The sequence below is a fragment of the Lissotriton helveticus genome, chromosome 3_1, assembly GCF_964261635.1.
Source record: "Lissotriton helveticus chromosome 3_1, aLisHel1.1, whole genome shotgun sequence".
Lineage (NCBI taxonomy): Eukaryota > Metazoa > Chordata > Amphibia > Caudata > Salamandridae > Lissotriton > Lissotriton helveticus.
In genome coordinates, this window is record NC_136061.1 from 1538710329 (window position 1) to 1538733377 (window position 23049).

The following is a 23049-nucleotide window of genomic DNA, read 5'->3' on the forward strand; positions in this document are numbered from 1 at the left end:
AAAAAATGAAAACTAGGTTAAAAAATATATGTTCTGAGATCTGTTATCCATGGCAGGAACAGTATCAATCAGACTAAGATGCAAAAAAAGGGGTGGTTCTCAGAGATAGTCCTATAAATGTGTGTTACCTTTTCTGGAAAGACTTGTTCAGCTGCATGATTTCTTTGCATTTCAGCTGAATGTTGAGGTCTTATTATATATATGTTTGTATTGTTGAATAAATGGCAATAAAATATTTATTTTAAAAATGACATCACACACAGCATTCTTAAATATTTGTAGTTTGGAATATGGTACTGCACAGAACGTCCTACTTCAATCTATGTTACTGCTGTTTTTCTGATGCCATCATTTATGCCATAATTGACATCACTGATTAGGTCATCAGCCCTGGCCCAATCTATGTACACGATTAAGACAAAGACACTGAAGCAGGGTGTCGAATTCACTCTTTTCTCCTGACACTTGAGATTGTGCTTACTTTCTGTTAATATTAATCATTGAAATTATACTCTTAAATATTATTCCAACTGTGGAATGGCATTTTTGAAGTCAAAGTTGATTAGAATATTTTATCACAGCTACAAAGTATTGCTCCATCAAGAACAGTTCATACCCTCACCTCCAATCAAGGCAAGTACTCACACTGCACGTTGAGTAGGACCGAAGCGTTGCCCGCCCTGCCAGACGTTGGGTCAGTGATAGTGCAGTTGAGCTCCTGGTCAATCTTTCGAGCGGTCACGGTGAAAGTACTGGCGCTCTGCTCAAACAATTCAGCTGAGGTTGACAGCACCGTGGAGCTGTTTACCTCCTGCTTCTTGCCATTGAGGTACCAGGTGAGGAGCGGCACTGGACGCCAGCCCTCGGTCTGACATGTGAATTCACGACTCTCATTCTCCTGTGAGATGCTAACCGATGAGGACTGCCCATTAATCTGTGGTTCAGGCTCCCCTAAACCTGCAAGAAACAGAAAAGAACATTAGAGGAAGGAGGAGCAAATTACAGAACTTGAAGGGAACAAAATGGCTGGGGTATCCATGGGGGTAAAGCAAAGGGGCCACCTTTGTACCTCTTTAGAAGAACAACTATGGGAACCACCTCAGTACTTCCTTATAGGTACAACCATGGGAATCATCTAGATACCCCAGCACTATGTTAGGAAACAGGATTTGAGGGGTCTCCAAGGATGTACAGACATGGGCACCACCTCAGTACTAAATACAAAAGCAGAACACCTAAAGTCTTGGACATGTGTATGTAAGCAAATGTGTAGTGCCTCTCTCAAACGTGATGCTACAAGCGTGAAGTGACTGGGGGAGACATCCCTTAAGGATAAGAACCCTCACTCACCCGAGGGTGACATGCTTCATCATATGGGTCCTCCTTACCAGTGTGGAAAACCTAGTCACCACTGGGAGCTACTACTTCGGTGTTTAAAGAAGGAGCTCAGAGATGTTTTTTCAGGTAAGGGACAGGATGATAATCCCATATGTGAGATGATGGGTGTAGTAAGGAATGCAGCGCTGTGTGAAGGAGTGGGTAGGTGAGATTAAAACTGCCTAAGTAGAATCACTAAATAACTTTATTAATGTGTTCAACTTGACAGGATTAAAAAGAACAGCACAGTGGTATGGATATAGAACCACTGTCACTTGATGGTCAACATGTTTCAGCCTGATGATCTACACCAAAGTATCAGCGGCTTTCTTCAGGACCAGATTTACTACGTGCTAATGCTGCTGCAATTATGTGAAAAATATATAATAATAAAGAAATGTTTTATACAAAACCGGTATTCCTGCTTTTCATTTTCTCTGTCAGATCATACCCAGGTATCCTCAACTGTAGGATAGCTATCCTACAGTCACTTCACGCTTGTAGCATCACGTTTGAGAGAGGCACTACACATTTGCTTACATACACATGTCCAAGAATTTGGGGGTTCTAATTTTGTATTTAGTTTGCATGAGGGAACGCACACCTATTAGTCTATAATCTATCATCCCTCCAGACCCCTAATCTACGGTAGTGTTATATACACCACCTCACTACCCCGCACTATCATAGGACCCTGATGTTAACTAAGTATGCCTAAAGTAGAGGAATGCTTAAGACTCGGATCATCTCACCTTGTACTCCTCAAACGCCATGTCAGGACCCTTAAAATGTATATAATTCATTGTCCTCTGCTCATGTACAACAAAGTCAAGAGGGTACATTCCAACGAGTGGGACTGATACATCTCTTCCATGATTACGCGATTGTACCACTGGGTGAGTACATTTTGACAGAACAGAGGCTCCAGCTACTGAGTAAGAGCCCATTCAGCTAAGTTATAGCAGTATCTAAGGTCTTGACATCTTTTCGGTTTAATAGCATCCCTCACCTGATTGAAGCAGAGCCTTAAGGTGCAACACCAGCAGAGCCTGTGAGATGCCGGCCCGGCACCCACGCCTCGAGCAGTTCATACTGATGGTTTCACAGGTCTGCAAACAGCTTTTGGGTCTGTAAACAAAATCAAATGGAGAAGACACTGGAAAAGAAAACCAGGTATAACATTTCATGCTACAAATCAGATGTGTTTAAGCTCTCCTGTGAAGGTGAGCTGAATCTACATATCTAAGCAGAGGTGTGTGTGTGAGTGAGAGGGAGATGGAGAGAGAGAGAGAGAGAGAGAGAGAGAGAGAGAGAGAGAGAGAGAGCGAGAGAGAGAGAGAGAGAGAGAGAGAGAGAGAGAGAGGGGAGGAGGAGAGAGACAGACACTCTTGAGGGTCATTTTCTGTGACGAGAGGCACCTTGGTGCAGACTTTCCCTGTCCCAACAACACCTTTTATCAAAGGCTTGACAGGTTCCTCTATTGACCTTGTTATGGAGAAGAAATGTATGAATACTAATGTGAACTTAGAGTGTGCCTTGCTACTAAGGACACAAACGAAAATGGAAGATGCCTTAGACCGCTTGCCCTCCACTTTCCAACACTCTGTGCCTCAGTCGATAACATCGCTATCCCCGGATAATAAGGGGGTACCAAAACAAAATGCATGATACCCAAACTCGTAACATAAAAACACAGACAGCTACATTAAAATAAGTTAGGGAAAAACACAACATAATAACAAAATGCATATTATTACAATGGCACACACATAGGAAGGCTTAGAAAACAGCAGTGATTTGCAGAAAGACGGAATGAGTGGACACACCACATAAACAAACACACACAAGCACACACCTCACAATGTTAGTGATATGTTACAAATGATGCACGTTGTAGTGTACACATACGTATAAAGAGCACTGCTGGGCTCGCGTTTCCTTCATATTGGATTTTAGTACACACAGTGAGTTGTGGTCGTGTGTTTATAGACTCCTCAGATCCATAGTCCGTAGGAATTAGGTATTTTATTGATTATGGTCGTCGGTGAGCGCACGAGAGTTCCTTCCAGAGGCTACAAATCAGAAACTTCACAAGCTATATATACGGCTTCAACTGAACCCAGGAGAATAACATGATTTTGTGTGTGAAATAAAATTGAGAGTGGCAGTTTCTGTAGCCCCTTGACTGAAACGAAATTTGGTTTAGAGTCTGAATATATCTATTTAGCTAGTCAGGTATAACGATACCATAGCAAAACAAATGGCACGTTTTCTTTCATAGAAGCCTGAGTAGAATTCAAGCTGCACAGATTATAAAAATATATTGTTTTTATTAAAATGTAAATATATTTTTAGAAATGATTTAGAACTAAATGTGTGTAAATTGATATGTCTACAGCTTTATGAGTCAATGCAATTAATAATTTGTGTATTGATGAGTCACACACAGCGAAAGGGGAATGTCACGAAAAAGGGGTGTTGTGATGGATTTTGCTCAAATTTCAGAAGACAGAAACTCTTTAACATAGCTCATATTGACACATTAAGTAACTGTGTATGCTTTAAAATGCACAAGTGCTAAAACATGGCTTCGTTTTTCGACAACTTCATAAGACAACGTTTACTACACTGTTCAGCATGCATGATAGGATAAAAGAATATTTATTGGTCTTCTTCAAGACCTACGAACACTTAAAGCAAAATGTGTTAAAGTGACTCATTCCAGAAAAGAAAAAAACGAAAGTAGTTCCAAGGTGTTTGTTATAGGATCAAAAGAAGTGGCTGCGTTTTTAAAGATTGAAAAACGTATGGTGGCATTAACAGTAATACATTTTTAAAAATAACAATTTGTTATTTCCGTAAATGGTACACATTTTGCTAGTATTCAATAACTGTGTAGGCTGCCAATACTCCTTACGTTTGTGTTTTTGTTTATTTTCAACACATCAAGTTGTGTTGTCACATAATTAAGATGTATTCCGATGGGGTGTATGTATAACACACACATATAAACACACACAAATATTCATATATATATATATATATATATATATATATATATATATATATTACCTACTGGCGGTCGCCAGTAGGTATATATAGTTAGGATTTTTTCTCTATGGGTTTTTTGAAAATTCTATGTCTAATAACTTTGGCGTTTGTGGACGGAATTGGCTGAAATTTTCAGGAAAATGGCACATTTTGTTTCTGAGCAGCCCCTGAAAATTTTGGGGGGGTTCGTCAAGGGGGGGCCGAGAAAAAAGGGGGGTCCCAAAACGCGTTTTTCCCATGTTAATTTCCATAGGGCGGTTGGCCTCACTTTTAGCCCGAACGGCTGAATGGATTTGCACGAAACTTGGCAAAATTGTAGGGACTGGTAGCCCGATGTGCCTTTTGTAGGTCTCAATATATGTGCTCCAGTGGATTTTGAGAAATTAACGTTTAAAAAAAGATATATATCTGTAACAGCGGACCGGGCAGCGCTCTGGTTCGCGGACTTTTCGCGCAACGGAGCTTTGTGAAGCGAAGCTGATTGGTTCTCCGGCGTCTGTCAACATTCCAAACAGTCCGTAGCGGCCGCCATCTTGTCTCTCGGTAGGATCGAGAGACAAGAGGAGGTCAAAACAAAGGGGGAAATAACTATAAGGGGGCATAGTAGATCCTCGCTGACCCCCTAGGTTTGATGTGGAGGTTTTAAAAGGGCCCCGCGGGGCAAAAAAAAATAATAATAATAATAATCGAACGGCTGAATGGATTTGCACGAAACTTGGCAAAATATTAGGGACTGGTAGCCCGATGTGCCTTTGCTAGGTCTCAATATATGTGCTCCAGTGGATTTTGAGAAATTAACGTTCAAAAAAAGATATATATCTGTAACAGCGCTCCGCTTCGCGTAACGGAGGTTTGCGAAGCTGATTGGTCATTCTGTCACTGGGCTATAGTTGGGCTACATCTGGCTGATATTTGGGCTACATTTGTTTTTTTGTGTGTCTGGCGGCCATCTTTGGGCTACATTGGGCTACATTGGGCTTCATTGGGCTACATTCGGCTAATTAGCAAATAGCTCATCGCAAACTAGGAATGGTAAAGAATCGCTATTTATTCCTTAAAGTTCGCTATTTAGGAAATGCAAAAAACTTTGATGATACATATGGCGGTTCATCTCTAACAAGATAAGAAGCATAGGGATACATTTATGATGACTGGCGCATCACCAGGGATGTGTTAGTCATTCTGTGCCGCTGTTCCGTCACCTATGGTGTGCTGCATTTACAATGCGGCGCATCATGGGGCAAAAACAGCACAGATGCGTGATGTATCTGTGCCGTAAAGGTGGCGCATTGCTGGAGTTGTATCGCAAGTGTGATGAAGCTCCAGCAAGGGTCGGGGGTGCCCCTGTCGCAGGGTTTCTGTTCTCACACAGAACTGTGGACAGAGGATTGGAACCTCGGCGAATGCATTGTTGGAGTTGTATCGCAAGTGTGATGAAGCTCCAGCAAGGGTCGGGGGTGCCCCTGTCGCAGGGTTTCTGTTCTCACACAGAACTGTGGACAGAGGATTGGAACCTCGGCGAATTAGGGTGTCCCAAAACTCACGTTAGTAATCAAAAACTCCTTAGCAAGCTAGGTACAGTGTCACATTGGATATAACAAACTCTCAATGTTTAGACAATCCAGAATATGAACTTATAGTACCTCAGGATACGTGGAACTCATGAACAGTCGGTCGTTATAGATTTCTTAGAAACCAGAACATGGAGTTAAGAAGAACAGATGTGTATTTGAAATGTTTATTTACTAATGCCGTCTTCTCAGGCGTAGTACCTTAGATAATAAAAGTACACATATTATCAGTAGCAAAATTACCAGCATAGTTACTAGTACATAAAAAGTGAATGGTGATAGTATGTTAACATGCTGTAAATGAATAAGAGTTAGCAACACTTATAAGCAGCCGCGGGCCGTGGAGGGAGTTACGGTGAGGCAGGGAGGCGGGGAGGGGGAGAAGCAGGGTGGAGAATACAAGTACACATATTATCAGTAGCAAAATTACCAGCATAGTTACTAGTACATAAAAAGCGAATGGTGACAGTATGTTAACATGCTGTAAATGAATAAGAGTTAGCAACACTTATAAGCAGCCGCGGGCCGTGGAGGGAGTTACGGTGGGGCAGGGAGGCGGGGAGGGGGAGGGGCAAGGTAGAGAGGGCTCCACCCTGCTTCTCCCCCTCCCCGCCTCCCTGCCCCATCGTAACTCCCTCCACGGCCCGCGGCTGCTTATATCTCACCCTCCCTAATACACATATTATATTATTTGCTAAGAAGGTCTCTTTGTGTTGGTTTAGGGCGTGCCCATACTTTAGTGTCTTAGATTTGAAGGAATCACATCAGCATACACCAGCTCTCTCTTCATGTGAACCGCATCAACTGTTGTGTATGTGTGTTCGGCAAAGCAATATAAAACCCGCCTCATGCCCAGAATTGGCAGAAGTTGCACTTATGTTATGAGTATGAAGTCGTGGAGATCAGACCTCATAACAATTCTGTATCGTGTTGTTCTTGAAACTTTAGCACTCGCTGTACAGATATAGTTTAACAAGTAAAGCAGATAGTAGACCAATAACATATTATTCTCATGTAAACCACGATGAACTACTAGGTGGAAAGCTAAAGCAACAACTAAGTGTCGTGTGCAGAAGTTGCAAAAAAGGAAAAATGGCGTTTAAACCGGTAATGAGCCCATGCTAACTTAACACGGTGTAAAGATATCCAGGACCTAGATGACACCTCCTCATGATCCGGAAACGAACTGAATAAGATAATAGAAGTGCCATCTCATGAGAGCAGATTGCAAGTTTATATGTGGACGGTCCGCAAGGTAAAGCATTAAAAACTAGGAAAATTTAATGCTAAAGAAAAATAAAACAGCCAAGTACTTTATCGAGTCTTAAGCCAATAGGCAAGGTAAATAATAAAAACTTGACAAATAAGTCAATGAATTGTCAATGAAATGCTAGTACTCAGCATATCAAACATGAAAAAGGTCTATGACATAACTGTGTATGCAAAATAAGCTGCAACAGCCTCCAATAGGAAGTCACCGTCTTCATCCGAAAACAGTTCAGCCATCCAATTTAAAAGCGGAAAAGAACATACGTGCTCTCCCAGCACCGGATCCTCTATCACCATCAGAGGACAGCTCGGTGGGTTTTCAAGAAAGCTCTGTTCCAAGAAAGACTGTGCTGCCGCCAGTAAATTCCAGGGACCAAGTAGTCCATGCATCAATGCCACAGCCATAATCCTTTCGCCAGGACAAACCAACTCGTGAGTAATGATAGGAGTCATCAGCTGATTAAAGTCGACGTCAGGAGAAACCGGTCCGCAGAGACACAAATCAATGGCCCAATCGAAATCACAGGTCAGGCAGTGAAATACAGGCTGGACACAGGTGAAGTAGGAGAATCGAAAAGATAATCCATATGCCGTGCTTAATATCGCCAACGGCATTGTGCCATAATATTCTAGCATGCGATTGCGGAACAGTGTCAGCAGCTGCAGGGTGGGAGGTTGCATAGGAGGGACATCCATATTTAAAAATGTAAAAAAGCACAAGAGCGTCCGCTGGTAATGCAAGTAAAAATGCCAATCCACGAACCAGAGTGCAGAAAATAGAATGAAAGGAAGCAGGGATGACTCCAAAGATTTTCTCAAATGAAGTCACGAGACCACTGGTAACAACTTTAAAAAAGTGCGCCAGGGACTTTGTGGAGGATGCGTTAAAGATAGTCGGAAACATGTTGCTGAAATTGAAAGGCAAATCTTAATTGAAAAGGGTGTGCACCTCTGTACGGGTGTTCGCTATGTGAAGTACGAAAGTTTCACGGGCCGAACTCAAGGCCACCTCTCTCTGAGACAAAAGAGCTCTTATTCTTGCCATGCCGTTGAAACGTGTCCCAAGGTTGGTATTTGTGGCCAGATTGAAAACTCCCTATGTTCATGTGTGGGAGGAAATAGAACATTTCTGCAGCAAATAACCCGTTCACTTACTGTTACGATAAAAGGAATACTTTTAATTAACTCAGAACAATCTTCATTATTGAGCATCAAATAACTACCATTTTCCAACAACTTGAACGTGGGGATGATAGCAGGAACTGGCGTGCCTTGCAACACGCAAGCCATATTTGGTCGGTGTTTGTTGCATGAACCGTGTAACTGTATGTGCCTACACATTAGTGAATGATCTGGCGTCTCAGTGCATTCCTCTCCATTCAGATAAACTTCTTGATCATCTTTGAAACATCTGTATGTGTATGGAAGCGACCAGACCTCATGAAGAAAAGCACTACCTAAAGGTTCATAACGACCTATTGGTATATATTTCATACAATTTGAAAACTTATATAAAGCAAAAGGCAGCGTTATTAAACCGTGGATAAGGCATGTTGCCAAAAAACCCGCAATCCTCTGCTGATGATGTCACTGAGCATGTCATGAATGATGTAATATGTGACATCATCAGCAGTGGATTACGGGTAATGGTATCTCTAGTTTACTCCCTTATAGCTGTCTTTCTTTTAACATAAGTGTCTGTTTCCTTCCCTTATACTTACTGTTTTTGGTTCGCTTCCGGTTCGCGTACCGGCGAGCGAACTGGGAAGCGAACTAAGAGAAATAGAGGTTGGCACAGTTCCAAATATTGTACCAATTTTTTAATAACGGGGAGGTAGTTCTGAAAAGAACTTTTTTTTTTATTTTTCTGAACATTTTTTTACTGTTTTTGAATTTTTCGGAACAGTTTTATATTTTTTGGGGTTTTTCTTGGAGGGGGCAATGAAAACGATTCATTGTAAAGGGCTCAACAGGAGCAACAAAACAAAAAAAAGAAGTATTTATTATTTTGGGCGTTTCGGACAAACTTGCATATGATAGTCAATAGCTCTGTTGATCAGAGTGATGCTTTTTTCTCCGTAGGAAATGAATCCATCGCAAAATGCGCAGATGTGTTTTACATCACCAAATCTCATTTGTATATTTGGCACCATCTCCCTGCCCTCTGGTCCCGTTACTTCCGGTACAACAGATCTTCTGGCCATAATAGGGAGATTATCTAGGTCGTTCCGAAACTGTGCAGCACTGTAGTTGTTAGGATGCCACCTAGTCATATGGCGATGCATTGTGTAGTTTCCGAAACTGTATTTTTTGTCGGTCCCTCTGGACAGTCTATCTTGACATATAAGGCAAGTTACGTATCTTGCATTTACTTTTTTCTGACCTTTGGGAATTAAAAAAAATTGCCAAATGAAGTTTTCTTTCCGGTGAGACGTCCTGGGCTGCTCAGGCAAAAACTGCCTCTCTTCGTGCTCGTCCTCCTGTTCCTCTTCTTCTTCTTCTTGTTGAATTATAACTTGAGCAGGTGGTCCACTCTTCCTTGGATGTGGTGGAGGTGGTGGGGAAGCACCAGCTGAAGCTACTAAAGAAGCCATTGCTCAGTGATCACAAAGGGTCTTTCTCTCACAATGATGAAAGTCAGAGTGAGGAAAGAAGGAGGGATTTTCATCATTTGGGAAAAACAAGAGTTCTCAACCAATCAAAAGTGTTCATTTTAGATTATATGACCTAGTCTTACATCATTAGGAAACCAAAAGTGAAATGAACCAATGAAAAGTGTTATTACCAAGTCACATGACTTGCTGTGTTTACGTTAAGCGCTTTGCAGGGCCTCCCGGTTTGCTTCCAGAAACCTGCGCTTTGCGACTCGCTTCGCGTACCAGTTCGCTAACGTAGTACGTCATATGACGTATCACGCGACAACGTGAAACGTCATGCGGACGGGAGGCGTCACGATGTTGTTTTGTAACGCGGCACTTGCGGTAAAGAAACGTTTACCGGCTCGCGGTCTATTTCGCGGCATCAAGGTCAGCTAACGGGAAGCTTCCCGATTTGCGAAGCGGGAACGAAGAAAAAAAAATATTTAAAAAAAAAATTATTCATAAACATATAAAATATATTTTTGGATTTAAAGAAGAATACATTTTACAGCTACAGATATTAGCTGTTAAAAAACCAATGAAATTCACAGAAAAAACCATAGGTTATGGACCATATATAGTTAGGAATTAGCATTTACAAAACCTTGAAAATTTACTGAAAAAACCATAGGTTATAGACCATATATAGTTAGGAATTAGCATTTACAAAACCTTGAAAATTCACTGAAAAAACCATAGGTTATAGACCATATATAGTTAGGAATTAGCATTTAAAAAAACTTATTTTACTCACACAAAACCATTGAAATTCCATATATAGTTAGTTGCACTAACTATATATCGCGCACCCGCAATCCACTGCTGATCATGTCACATATTACATCATTCATGACATGGTCAGTGACATCACTGATGACATCACTGATGACATCTCAAATGACATCACTGATGACATCACTGATGACATCTCATTTGACATCATTCTTGTGCTAATACGATAAACCTCTTCAGACTCTAATATAACCTTAGATACACTCAGTGTATACAGACACTCACACACTGCCACTCATCCATGGAGTTACTCACACACCCAGTCAGTCATGCAAAGAAACAATCTCACCTCCATTTCTTCAACTATACAGTTAAACACACCTTACTTATTGAAACATATACTAACACATATTTACTCTCTTATACAATCCCTGATACAAGTTCACAATGATCGATACAACCACTCACTCATTCAGTGGCTCTCATGCACAGTTATTTATATATGCCAACTCTCACATGTACTGTGTTTTACATATGTACTTACTATGACATGTAGCATTGAGATATCCATTCACTCATCAATACACTCATGCACACAGTCAACTGCCCATGTAGCTGTTTCCACATGCACTCTTGAACTCATACACCTAGTGAATAAACTGCTCACACATCTATGCATAGAGTCACACACCTTCCAGCCACCCCCACACAAACTCAATCTCCCATAGAAATACTTGGGCAACCAATTAATAACACATATAGCCTCTCGTATAGCTAATGATCAACACATGCAGCAGTTTACAGAACAACAGACATAATGATGCACAAATTAAGACAGTTTAGTCACTAACCCATGCATTCAGTGAGACACATTTAATCACTCAATCATACAGTCAGTCATGCACCTACTAAATCCTTCATCCAGACACTTATACATCCACTCAAGACATATTTTAACTTTACAGAAAAATACAGTCACTGGATGTTGTCATCAGTGATGTCATTTGAGATGTCATCAGTGATGTCATCAGTGATGTCACTGACTATGTCATGAATGATGTAATATGTGACATGATCAGCAGTGGATTGCGGGTGCGCGATATATAGTTAGTGCAACTAACTATATATGGAATTTCAATGGTTTTGTGTGAGTAAAATAAGTTTTTTTAAATGCTAATTCCTAACTATATATGGTCTATAACCTATGGTTTTTTCAGTGAATATATATATATATATATATATATATATATATATATATTCACTGAAAAAAACAGGTTTCAGGGGTGTTATAGTTAGCTGGACATTTCACTCATACAAAACCATTGAAATTCCTCCGTTATGGTTAGTTGTACTAAGTATAACACGCACGCCCGCAATCCACTGCTGATGATGTCACATATTACATCATTCATGACATGGTCAGTGACATCACTGATGACATCTCAAATGACATCACTGATGACATCATCCAGTGAATGTGGTTTGGTTTGTTATTTATCTAATTTTTATATATATAGGAATCTGCATGGAAGCCTGAGTTTTATTTATTTATTTTTAATTTATTGCGATTTTATATAGCACGAACATTGCACGAAGGTGTCAGAGCGCTTTACATAAGAACCAGGTGCGATTCATAAGGACTTGGGATTACATGAGTTACATAAAAGATACAAACAGAAAAAAATTGCAAATGTACAAGTTGTAGAGTCACACAAGGAAGAGATACACACAGAAAAAACTGCAAACGTACAAGTTGCAAGTCACTCAAGGGAGGGTGGGAGGGATACAAGGGAATGGAGAAAAGGCAAATCAGAAGATCGTCAACGGGGAAACGAGGGAAATGGGTTAAAGGATCTTATCTTAAGTGCAATTTGTAGAGCGCGTTAACACCGAAGGCTTCCTGGCGCTTTAAGACAGAATGAGTGAGGTTGAAAGCGTGAGCAGTGGAGTATTAACCAAGGGAAGGGAAGAGGTGAGTTTTAAGCAATTTCCTGAAGTTCAGAAGGGAAGGGTTGGACTTGATGGAGAGAGGGAGGAGATTCCAAAGACCGGGAGCCAGGTGGGAGAAGCGACGGCCACCGAATTTCTTGGTTTTAGCTTTCGGGGTTACTAGCAGGTGTCTGTGGGCTGATCGGAGGTTGCGGGTTGGACAATGAGGAGTATTTAAGGATTTGAGAAACGCGGGACCGGAGCAGTGGAGGGTTTTAAATGTGAGGCAGGCCACCTTAAAGGCTGCCCTTTGGCCTATTGGGAGCCAGTGCAGTCTGTGAAGTAGAGGTTTGGCCGATTGCCATCTGGGGGTTTTATGAATGAGGCGGGCCGCCTGGTTTTGGACAACCTGAAGGCGATGTAGCAGGGATTGTGGGAGACCGTAGTAGAGGGAATTGGAGAAGTCCAGACGAGAAAGTACAAGTGAGATGACAACTTGGGTAAGTGCGGCGGGCGGAAGTAAGTGGCGAACTTTACGGATCTTCCGGAGCTGGTACATACAAGATGAAATTACCGCACCCACTTGGGCTTTGAGGGACAGTTCGGTGCCGATAATCACTCCCAGACTCTTCACTGATTTGACCGGGACTGGGGAGGGGCCTAGCTCCGAGGGCCAGAACTGCGGGCCCCAGTGAGCATGGCTGAGTCCAGGAAGAAGGAGCTCAGCTTTCCCGGGGTTTAGCTTCAGTTGGTTCCGGTTCATCCAATGTTGGATGTGGATCATAACTGCGTGAAACGTGTTGATGGCATGAGGTGGATTGAGCGGGAGGACAATCTGTAAGTCGTCGGCATAGTTGTAGACAATGATTTCTGAAGGGAGTGGATCAAGGGCCGGAGGTATAGGTTAAACAGAAGCGGTGAAAGAGAGGAGCCCTGACGGACTCCGCAAGTCGTGGGGGTTTTTGTTGCGGTGTAGGGGCCCAGGCGGACAGCCTGTGTTCTTCCAGTCAGGAAAGACTCGACCCACTTAAGAGCAGTACCCTGGATGCCTGCCTGTCCGACACGGTGGAGGAGGATGTTATCGTCCACCGGGTCGAACGCGGCCGACAGGTCCAGGAGTACGAGGGCTTGGGGGAACCCCGCATCCGCGTTGCTCCTGAGTGTGTCCAGACTGCCAGAATGACGGCCTCAGTAGAGTGGGCAGGTCTGAAGCCGGCTTGGTTTGGCTCCAAATGACAGGAAGATTCGATAAAGTTTGACAGACATCGGGTGACATGGGCCTCCATTAATTTTGAGAAGTAGGGGAGAAGGGAGATGGGACGGTAATTGGAAGGCTCCATGGGGTCGGCGCCAGGTTTCTTGAGGAGGGGCACTAGGATGGCCTCCTTGAGAGAGCTAGGGAGGATGCCACTGCTGAGTGAACCATTCAGTAGGGGAAGAATACAGTCGGGTAGATTAAGGCAGATACTCCGCAAAACAGATGGCGGGCAGCTGTCATTAGGGGAGCCGGATTTGATGCGAGTAGCCAGTTCTGCTAATGAGATAGGGTTCAGAGCAGGAAAGGTAGAGAGGGTCAGGGGGTTGTAAGAGAAAGTGTCCGATGGGTATGGCTGGGGAGGGGAAGGGATAGAGTTTTTGATTTTTGTGATCTTTTCCACAAAGAAGAGGTTGAGAGTGTCACATGCCTCTTGAGTAGGGGTCTGGGCTGGGAGGGTTCTGTCGTCTGTGGTAAGTTCATTCATGACTTTGAACACCTCCTTAGATTTGTTAACCGCCGACGAGATCCTATTGGAGAAGTGTTCCGTTTTGGCTAGGGTAATGGCAGTTTTGTATTCTCTGCGCGCAGCCATGTAGGTCTGCCTGGCTGAGATTGAATAATCGCGTCTCCAGATGCGTTCCCGCTGGCGCGTTTTTAATTTGTGTTGTTTGAGGTCATCGGAGAACCATCTGTGAGAATGGTGATGCCTAGTGCGGGGGAATTTGATCAGGGTGGCAAAGTGGTCACTGGCCAACTTCAGCCAGGATCCGATGTTGTATTCTATTCTGTCAATGTTATCAGAGGGATTAAAGACTGGACGGGTGTCGGCCAGGGTTGTGAGGAAGCCTTGGGAGTCATATGTACTCCATTTTCGTGAGAAGCCGCCGGCCATCAGAGGAGCAGGAATCCGGCCGACGACAGTGATGGATGTGTCAACTAAATAATGGTCTGACCAGACACAAGGGGATATATCTGGCTGGGACAGCGCCAGATTGCAGGTCCAGATCTGGTCCAGGATGTGGCCCTTGGTATGGGTGGGTCGGGTGACCTGTTGGGTGAGGGTCAGACTGTTAAGAGACTCAAGGAGCTCTATAGCTAGGGGACTGGCGTTGGGGTCATTGAACCAGTAGTTTAGGTCGCCGACAAGGGCGAAGCTGGAGTGCTGCGCTAGTAGATTGGACAGCTGTTCGCTCATGAGGGTAGAAAAGGATGGCTTTGGATATGGAGGCCGGTATAAGAGGAGGAAAGTGAGGGCACCGGTGTCAGTTTCCACAGTAATAAGTAAGTTATCCACCTCAGGAAGGGGGAGGGAGTAAGAGGAGATCGAGTTCAGGCGCTTAGATATAATGGCTGCCACCCCACCCCCGGGCCGGTCACCGGGGCGATCAGCATGGAGAATGTAATAGTCAGGGGGGAGGGCCGCCAAAATGTCTGGGAGAGACTCTGACGTTAACCATGTTTCAGTCAGCAAGAGTATGTCAGGGTTGTTGTTGGATAACAAAATGTAAATGTCCTCATAGTGTTTTACTAAAGAGCGGGTGTTCAAATATGACACCCTAATGGAGGTAGCGTTCCTGATCGGTTTGACTGAAGGTGAGCGTCCGCATGGAGGGTGTAGAGCAGGGCGCGTCAGGCCGGCTGTGTGTATACGGCGGTTGGTATTAGGAGACAGCGGGGGGGCAAGATGCTGTAGCTCTCGGAGGGATTGTGACGAATATGAGGTGAGGGGGCCAGCGAGGCTTGCCCTGAGGCCCGGCCTGGCGCGGACAGGCGCAGACGGGCTTCCCTTTGGCGCGCATTTGGCGCGCAAACGGCGCGCCCGCTGCGCGTCCGGAAGATACACATTATTTATAGGTGTGGAGGGGCGGCGTCGGGGGGCGTGGCCTCAGAAGGAGGCGTGGCCTCCGTCCTCGCCGAGATGGCGGCAGGGAGAGATTGTTTGGTCTGGGGGCCTCGGCAGCGCTGGATCCACTGCGTGATCACAACAGGAGCAAGTGAGTGCCAAGTGCAACAGAGTAAAGCGACAATCAGTACAATAGTAAAGTTTTTTTTAAATCAAGTAAAGGGGGCGTCGCCAAGATGGCGACCTGAAAAGACATGGACCTCTGCAGCTCCCTGCCCCGACCCGCGCAAAACGCACCCGACACGGCTAATCCGGCCCTGGTGCCGCGGTACGGACCTCCACCGAGCCAGGGCAGTGGACTGCGCCGCACAGAAGCGAAGGAGGCGGTTCGGCCGCACGAGAAACCCAACAGTGAGGAGAGCCGCGATCGCGGCGGGAAACATGGCGGCCGCGGGAGCTCCTGGCCGACACTGAGCCACCCGGCAGCCACTGTCAGCTCAGACAAGGAAGCATACCGCCCCGGGGGGAGACAGCAGCGAGGCCGGGCGAACTGAAACTCCCGCCCGGAAACCACAGCAAGGGCCCGGACCCCCCAGTGGAGACTCAAGCGGGGATACACGGGCGGGCCGGCCGGGGCTACCAAATCGAGGCCCCGGCTTTAGGCCTGCTCTGAAGCGACCCTGACGGAGGCCGGAGGGAGACACCCCGCCCGAGACCGCATCGGCGCCGCACCCCTCAGCGCTTTGCAAGCGCGGGAGCGGCCGCACTGAGACCGAGCGGAAAGGGGCGAGTGCCTAGACAGAGCCGGCGGCACCAATCTCAAGGCCGAGCAGAGCCTGGATCAGAGGTGAGGAGAGCACGGGAGGGTGGCGAGCAGGAGACTCGGGGGGCGAGTTCGAGCCCCCGGCGCACGGCCTAGAGGACCCCCGCGGAGTCAGGGAGGCCTGTCTTGGGGGAGCTGCGACTGATCCATGCGCCACCGCGTGTGCCCGGGCCGGAGCACGCCTGCAGCCGTTGGCCCAGCCCTGCACCGGCGATAGGAGCCACTAGACCACCATAATCAACGTACCACTCTTCTGCAAACGAGCCACACGGGGTGGCCGTGAGTAGCGGACAGGAGACATTGAAGCGGGTGGCAGCGCGGGTGCCCAGCGACCCACGAGGCGCGCTCGCGCTGCGGCCTTGGATCTCTTGGCACGGTGCACACCCGGGGAAGCACCACCCGGCACACTGATCCGTGGCACAGTCTGTGGCCCCAGGCATAGATAAGGCAGGGGAAGCTGCGGCGGCCAGAAACCTGCCGAAGTTCGCGCCAACCCGAGGCAGGGCCTGGCTACCGAGCCCACTCACGCCTTGGAAAGAGGGAGGTGCCCTTGGAAGCAGGCGAGCCCTCGGACTAGTAGCGCGACCCGAACATATCCTCCGCAAACCGGAGAGCGGGGCGCACCATCACAGACATGCTGGTGAAGGGGGCAGCCAAAAGCGAGAAAAGCCCTGATAAGCAGCCGCTGTCGACACAGCCCAAGGACGGAGGGCGGGTGGACGGTGAGGCCCCAGCCACGAAGTCCTTCATGGAAGCGCTATTCGCTTCCCTCACAGAGGATATACAGACCCTCAAACAAGAGATGGCTGGGGGGTACAAGGAACTGAGGCGAGATATGGACGAGCTTGGGGAACGGGTAGCGGAGGTGGAAACGTCGGACACGGCTAGGAGCGAAGAGGTACACGCACTTCAACAGGAAATAATTCGGCTTCAGGAGCAACAGAGGGATCTGCAGGCACACTCGGAGGATCTGGAGAACCGCTCCCGGCGAAATAACATCCGTGTCCGGAATGTCCCCTCGAAGGCCGAAGAGGGGGACGTGGCAGCCTACTTGCAAGGACTGTTCCGAGAGATCCTCGGGGAATCCGAGGACTTCTAGATTCGGATCGACAGGGCACACAGAGTGGGCCTCCCGCGCCGTGCTGCAACCCCCCCGCCGGACATTCTTGCCTTCCTCCCGGACTTTCCCCTCAAAGAATGTATCCTGAAGATGGCCCGGCAGAAGCAACCCCTCACCTATCGAGGCCAAGCGGTGGAACTCTTCCAAGACCTGTCTGCCATCACGCTTCAGAAAAGACAAGCGTTCAAGACAGTCACTGCCTTCCTACGAGAGAAGGGGGTCCCCTACTCCTGGGGGCATCCGTTCCGCACCATCTTCAAGTGGAACGGGAAGCTGCAACAACTCAGATCACTACGTGACGCTTGCGAACTGCTGGGCATCACACAAGACGAGCAGGACTCGGGAGACGAAGCGGGCACTCCTTCATCACAAACGGCCTCAACACTAGGCGCAAGAGACGCCTGGCAAAAAGTGAGACACAGGCGCCCTAAGAAGAAAGTAAAAAAAACAGATCCTGAGACAGTGGCACTAGAGCATGCTGCCGCCATCCAGGAAGTGACGAAAGACACAGCCAACGCGTCATGAGCCTTAGCGACTTAAGCAGCTGATAAGCATAGACGCCTGGCGGCGGAAGGGGGGCCAACAGGTCGCCGATGCCACTGCCTTCCCACTGATGTTAAACTTTACCACAGATCCAGCTGGACTGAGAGCTGGAGATGGGACAATGTTCGATGGATTGACACTCGAGGTTGGAGTGGGGGGGAAAGGGGGGGAGACAGGGAGGGAGATGAGGGAGTTGGGGAGATGTTGATGTTGGGGGGAGGAAGGGGGGGTTCTCCTTGTCCGCGAAAATTGGAATTCACGCTTAGCCATTGCAGGTCATCCCGTACCAACCGCAGACTTGCCCCGTCACGAAAGTTTGCAGGACTGGTACCACACATAGCTCACCCGACAACCCACCTAGAATGACACGCCCTTTGACAGTCCTCTCGCTCAACGTGCGAGGGCTCAATAACCCCATCAAACGCAAAGCTGTACTATCTTTCCTAGAGCACTCGAAGGCGGACATCTGCCTTCTGCAGGAAACACACCTCATGCCTAAGGATCATCACAGGCTCAAGTCCAGATCCTTCCCCTGGCAGTTATTTTCCTCTGCACATAAAAAGGTAGGTGGGGTGGCGATACTGGTGGCCAAATCCTTTGGGGGAGGTTCCTACAGAGGGAGGCGGAAATCAGGGGTAGGCTGCTGGTCCACCGCTTCCACATCGCAGGACAGACACTACTAGTGGGCTCTGTGTACGCCCCAAACGAGGGACAGGAGGGGTTCCTACATACTGCGGTAGAAGCTGCTACAGCCACAACACACTCACACTTGCTACTCGGGGGGGACCTTAATCTGGTGTTTCACAACATCGCGGACCGTTCTCACCAGAGGACCGGTCAAGTCGGGGCGCTATCAGCGACAGGGCACACTCACATATCAGACCTTGACCTCATTGACCTGTGGAGACACATTCACCCAAACACAACGGCGTACACGTACTATTCGGCGGCCCACAAGACATACGCGAGGCTTGACTACTTCTTGTGCTCTTCCCAACTGGTTCCATTGGCGAAAGATGTGGAGATCCACCCGGCATCCCTGTCTGACCACTCGCCGGTGGTGGCGTCCTTCCTGGTCCCGGACACTACCGGCCCTCAGAGGCATTGGCGGCTGCGCGATGGCCTCCAGCAGGCCCCGTCCACACTGGAGCGCATCAAAACAGCTATCGTCCAATTTCTTGCGCACAACGCCAATGATGACACCTCTAGAGCTACGCAATGGGCAGCCCTTAAGGCAGTCCTCCGCAGATAATTCATCTCCATAGCCACGGCCAACAATAAACAGCGCGCGCAGAAAAGGGCTGAGCTCACCCAAAGGGTGGCGGAACTAGAGCAGATGCACCAACGCACGGGGGCAACACGGGCGTGGCGCCAACTCTGCACCGAAAGGAAGATGCTGGCAGCCCTTGCCTGGATGTAGCGGAGTACGCCGCCATGCGCCTCAAACAGGCGTACTACACCGGAGGGGACCGGTGTGGGAAACTGTTGGCGAGCAGACTGTGGGAACAGCGTCAGAGGCAACACGTACGAGCACTACAGCCCGTTCCCGGGGCAACCCTCACGGAAGACTCAGCCATTGCTGCAGCTTTCGGCGACTACTATACTGCGCTCTACACGGCAGATTGCCTCGATTTACAGGACAGTCGGGACTACCTGCAGGGTGCAACCCTACCCTCATTGAATGAAGCGCAGGCGACGTTTCTTGACCGCCCCTTAGGACTAGAGGAGGTCATATCAGCGATCTCCCGCCTGAAACTGGGGAAGTCCCCGGGACCTGATGGATACACGGCAGCCTTCTATAAGACCTTCTGCCCACAGGTGGCGCCGCTGCTACGAGACCTTTTCAACACCTTTGATCAACCTGGCGCTATTCCCCCGACCTCCTGGAAGCGGCCATCTCCGTTATCCCCAAACCAGGGCGAGACCCCACCCAGTGCGGTTCATACCGGTTGATATCCCTGCTAAATATTGACCTGAAGCTCTACACCGGCATTCTTGCGAATTGTCTGGCACCCTACATGCAACAACTGGTAGAGCCCGATCAAGCGGGCTTCATCCCACAACGGCAGACGAGCGATAATACCAGGTGGGGCCTCCATCTCATCGAGGCCGGATCACGCACGAGACCGGACTGTATGCTCCTCACGATCGATGCAGAGAAAGCATTCGACAGGGTGCATTGGCCCTATCTGGAAGTGGTGCTGCAGTGGTTCGGATTCGGGGAGACCCTTCGCAACCGAATATTTAATTGCTATCGTCAGCCTAATGCTGCGGTCCGGGTCAACGGACATACGTCCCCACGGTTTGCCATTGGCAGAGGTACCCGGCAGGGGTGCCCCCTTTCCCCGCTGCTATTTGCGCTCTACATGGAGCCATTGGCACAGCGAGTGAGGCAACACGACCTCATTGCGGGCATCCCGTTCGGCGGAGACACGCACAAGATCAGCCTCTACGCTGACGATGTCCTGCTCTCCCTAACCAGTCCGATGCAATCCCTCCGGGCTCTCTTTGTAGAGCTGCACACCTTTGCACTGGCGTCAGGCTTTAAGATTAATGTGGCGAAATCAGAGGCACTAAATATATCGCTATCGCCTGAAACACTCGAGAATGCCAAAGCGGAATTTGACTTGCACTGGTCTGAATCCACTATCCCCTACCTCGGGGTGCTATTAGCACCAACAGTACGGACGACAGCCGAGGCTAATTATGCTAAACTTAGCGCCAAACTCCGGGATCACCTTAGACGGTGGAAACACCTCACCCTATCCTGGTTGGGCCGAATCGCAGCCGCCAAAATGACCCTGCTGCCTCAGATCCTATATGTCTTCCAAACGCTTCCTCTGCGCCCGCCGTTGGGCTGGCTGCAGAAGACGCAAGCAGACATGTCGCGCTTCATTTGGAATGGTCGGCGCCCACGCTTTAAACACACCATTGCCGCGCTCCCCCCTGAACATGGAGGAGTAGGCGTGCCAGACCTTACGCTATACTTTCAGGCGACACAGCTGCGCACACTAAAGGAATGGCACCAACTAGAATCGGGCAAACACTGGCTTTTCCAGGACCAGGCGGTGGCAGGACGTACACTCCAAGGAGTCCCGTTCTTGCCGCGCTGCCATAGACCGCCCAACCTCTACGCCTCGAAGGTCACCAGCACAGTACTGGAAGTGTGGGACAAAGTGGCGGTAGCACAGGAGCGCACTTCTTTCCCCTCACCGATGACGCAAATTTTCGACAATCCCGACTTCTCGCCCGGCCTCGATGCTCAGGCCCACTTAGAGTGGAGGGCGACTCCCTGCAGGAATGTAGGACATTTGTTTGATCTTAAGGGCGTTCTCCCATTCCAGAGAGTAAAGACAGACTATGGTATACCTGAAACAGACCGCCTACCCTATCTGCAGATTTGGCACTGGGTTTTACAGCCGTCCATCAAGCCCGGAGCGCAGCGCCTGCTCACCCCATACGAGAAGTGGCTGGTCACACGCACATCTGACAAAAAGCTAATCACAGACCTCTACAAGCACCTACTCCTCACCAACATATACACCTATAACGCAGGGAGGGCAAGGTGGGGAAAGGACCTGGGGCGACAGCTCACACGGAAGGAGTGGGAGGGGGTTTATTACAGGGCCAGACACTCTGCACACCATGTAGGCCTCACTGAGACCATGACGAAGGTGGCCACCTACTGGTACCATATACCCGAGTGGGATCCCCAAGTTAGAGACCGTTGTTGGAGGGGGTGCGGGGAACTAGGAACGTTGGAACACCTACTGTGGAGCTGTGTCCACCTTCAGCCTTACTGGTCCTCGATCCTAGACCTGATAGACTCCCACCTAGATACCCAACTACCCAGATTCCCGGCTTATGTCCTGCTGTGCCTTCCAAATGCCCTGATGTACCCCTTAAAGTCCTGGAGAGGAAGGCTTATTGTGGTGGCACTAGGGGCAGCCGTGCAGAACGTGGTGGCACACTGGAGGGCTGTCCAGCCCCCGTCACAACTGGGCTGGTTGCACAGGCTTTGGGCGATCCTGGGAATGGAAAAGCTGTCACTAGCTGCAGCAGGGAAAGGGGAAGAATTTGCGGCACTATGGCGGCCGTTCCTGACCTTGCTGACGTGTGAGTTCCGCGAGCTGAGCGGCCCCCGCTACCTGAGACTGTTGCGCCTGGCGGACACTCCACTTCCAGAGCCTAAGGCACAGCAGCGCCACCGCAAAGCGCCGGCAGGCCCCACAACTGATGGCGACCATTAGCGAGGAGATCATCCACAGACTCTATCTCTCTTCAGCAGACAAGGAGAAGGGAGGGTGTGGGAGGGGGTGGGGAGAGGGGGCCTGTTGCCTCTATGGTTTGTTCTTTCTATTTACTCATGCTTCATTATCGGCACCAGTTGCGTATGCATCGCAATCCTTAAGACGCGGCCGGCCCAGATGGGTTGTAGGCGGCTTGCTGTGTTAAAACTTGCAGGGGAGGTACCCAGTGATTACGCGTATACTACTGAGATGTTCTTGCCCACTGGGAGTACGCGCAGTCGCAGCTGGTTGCCCTTGGCAAGTTTTTTTTTTCTGTTGCTCAATAAAAAAGATTTAATACTAAAATCAAGTAAAAACGCTCTTGGCTTCCGCCTCAAGAGCTCAGATCTATCTTAATGAGGGGCGCTTGTATTTCAGCGCTATTTGTAGGGCGGCGTTGGGGGGCGTGGCCTCAGAAGGGGGCGTGGCCTCCGTCCTCGCCGAAAAGGCGGCAGGGAGAGATTGTTTGCTCTGGGGGCCGCGGCAGTGCTGGATCCACTGCGCGATCACAACAGGAGCAAGTGAGTGCCAAGTGCAACAGAGTAAAGTGACAATCAGTACAATAGTAAAGTTTTTTTTAAATCAAGTAAAAACGCTCTCGGCTT

General features: G+C 48.1%; 1 protein-coding gene across 1 annotated transcript in view; it reads right to left on the reverse strand.

Annotated features, from left to right (window-relative positions):
* TMEM25 (transmembrane protein 25) overlaps positions 1 to 23049 on the reverse strand; it is a 122405-nt gene that overhangs the window by 42071 nt on the left and 57285 nt on the right. Inside the window, exons 2-3 of the mRNA XM_078682241.1 lie at positions 2387 to 2505; positions 646 to 957 (exon numbers count right to left, since the gene is read on the reverse strand). Coding sequence (XP_078538367.1) covers positions 646 to 957; positions 2387 to 2468 — 394 coding nt within the window. The 5' untranslated portion in view covers positions 2469 to 2505. The remainder of the gene's footprint in view (positions 1 to 645; positions 958 to 2386; positions 2506 to 23049) is intronic.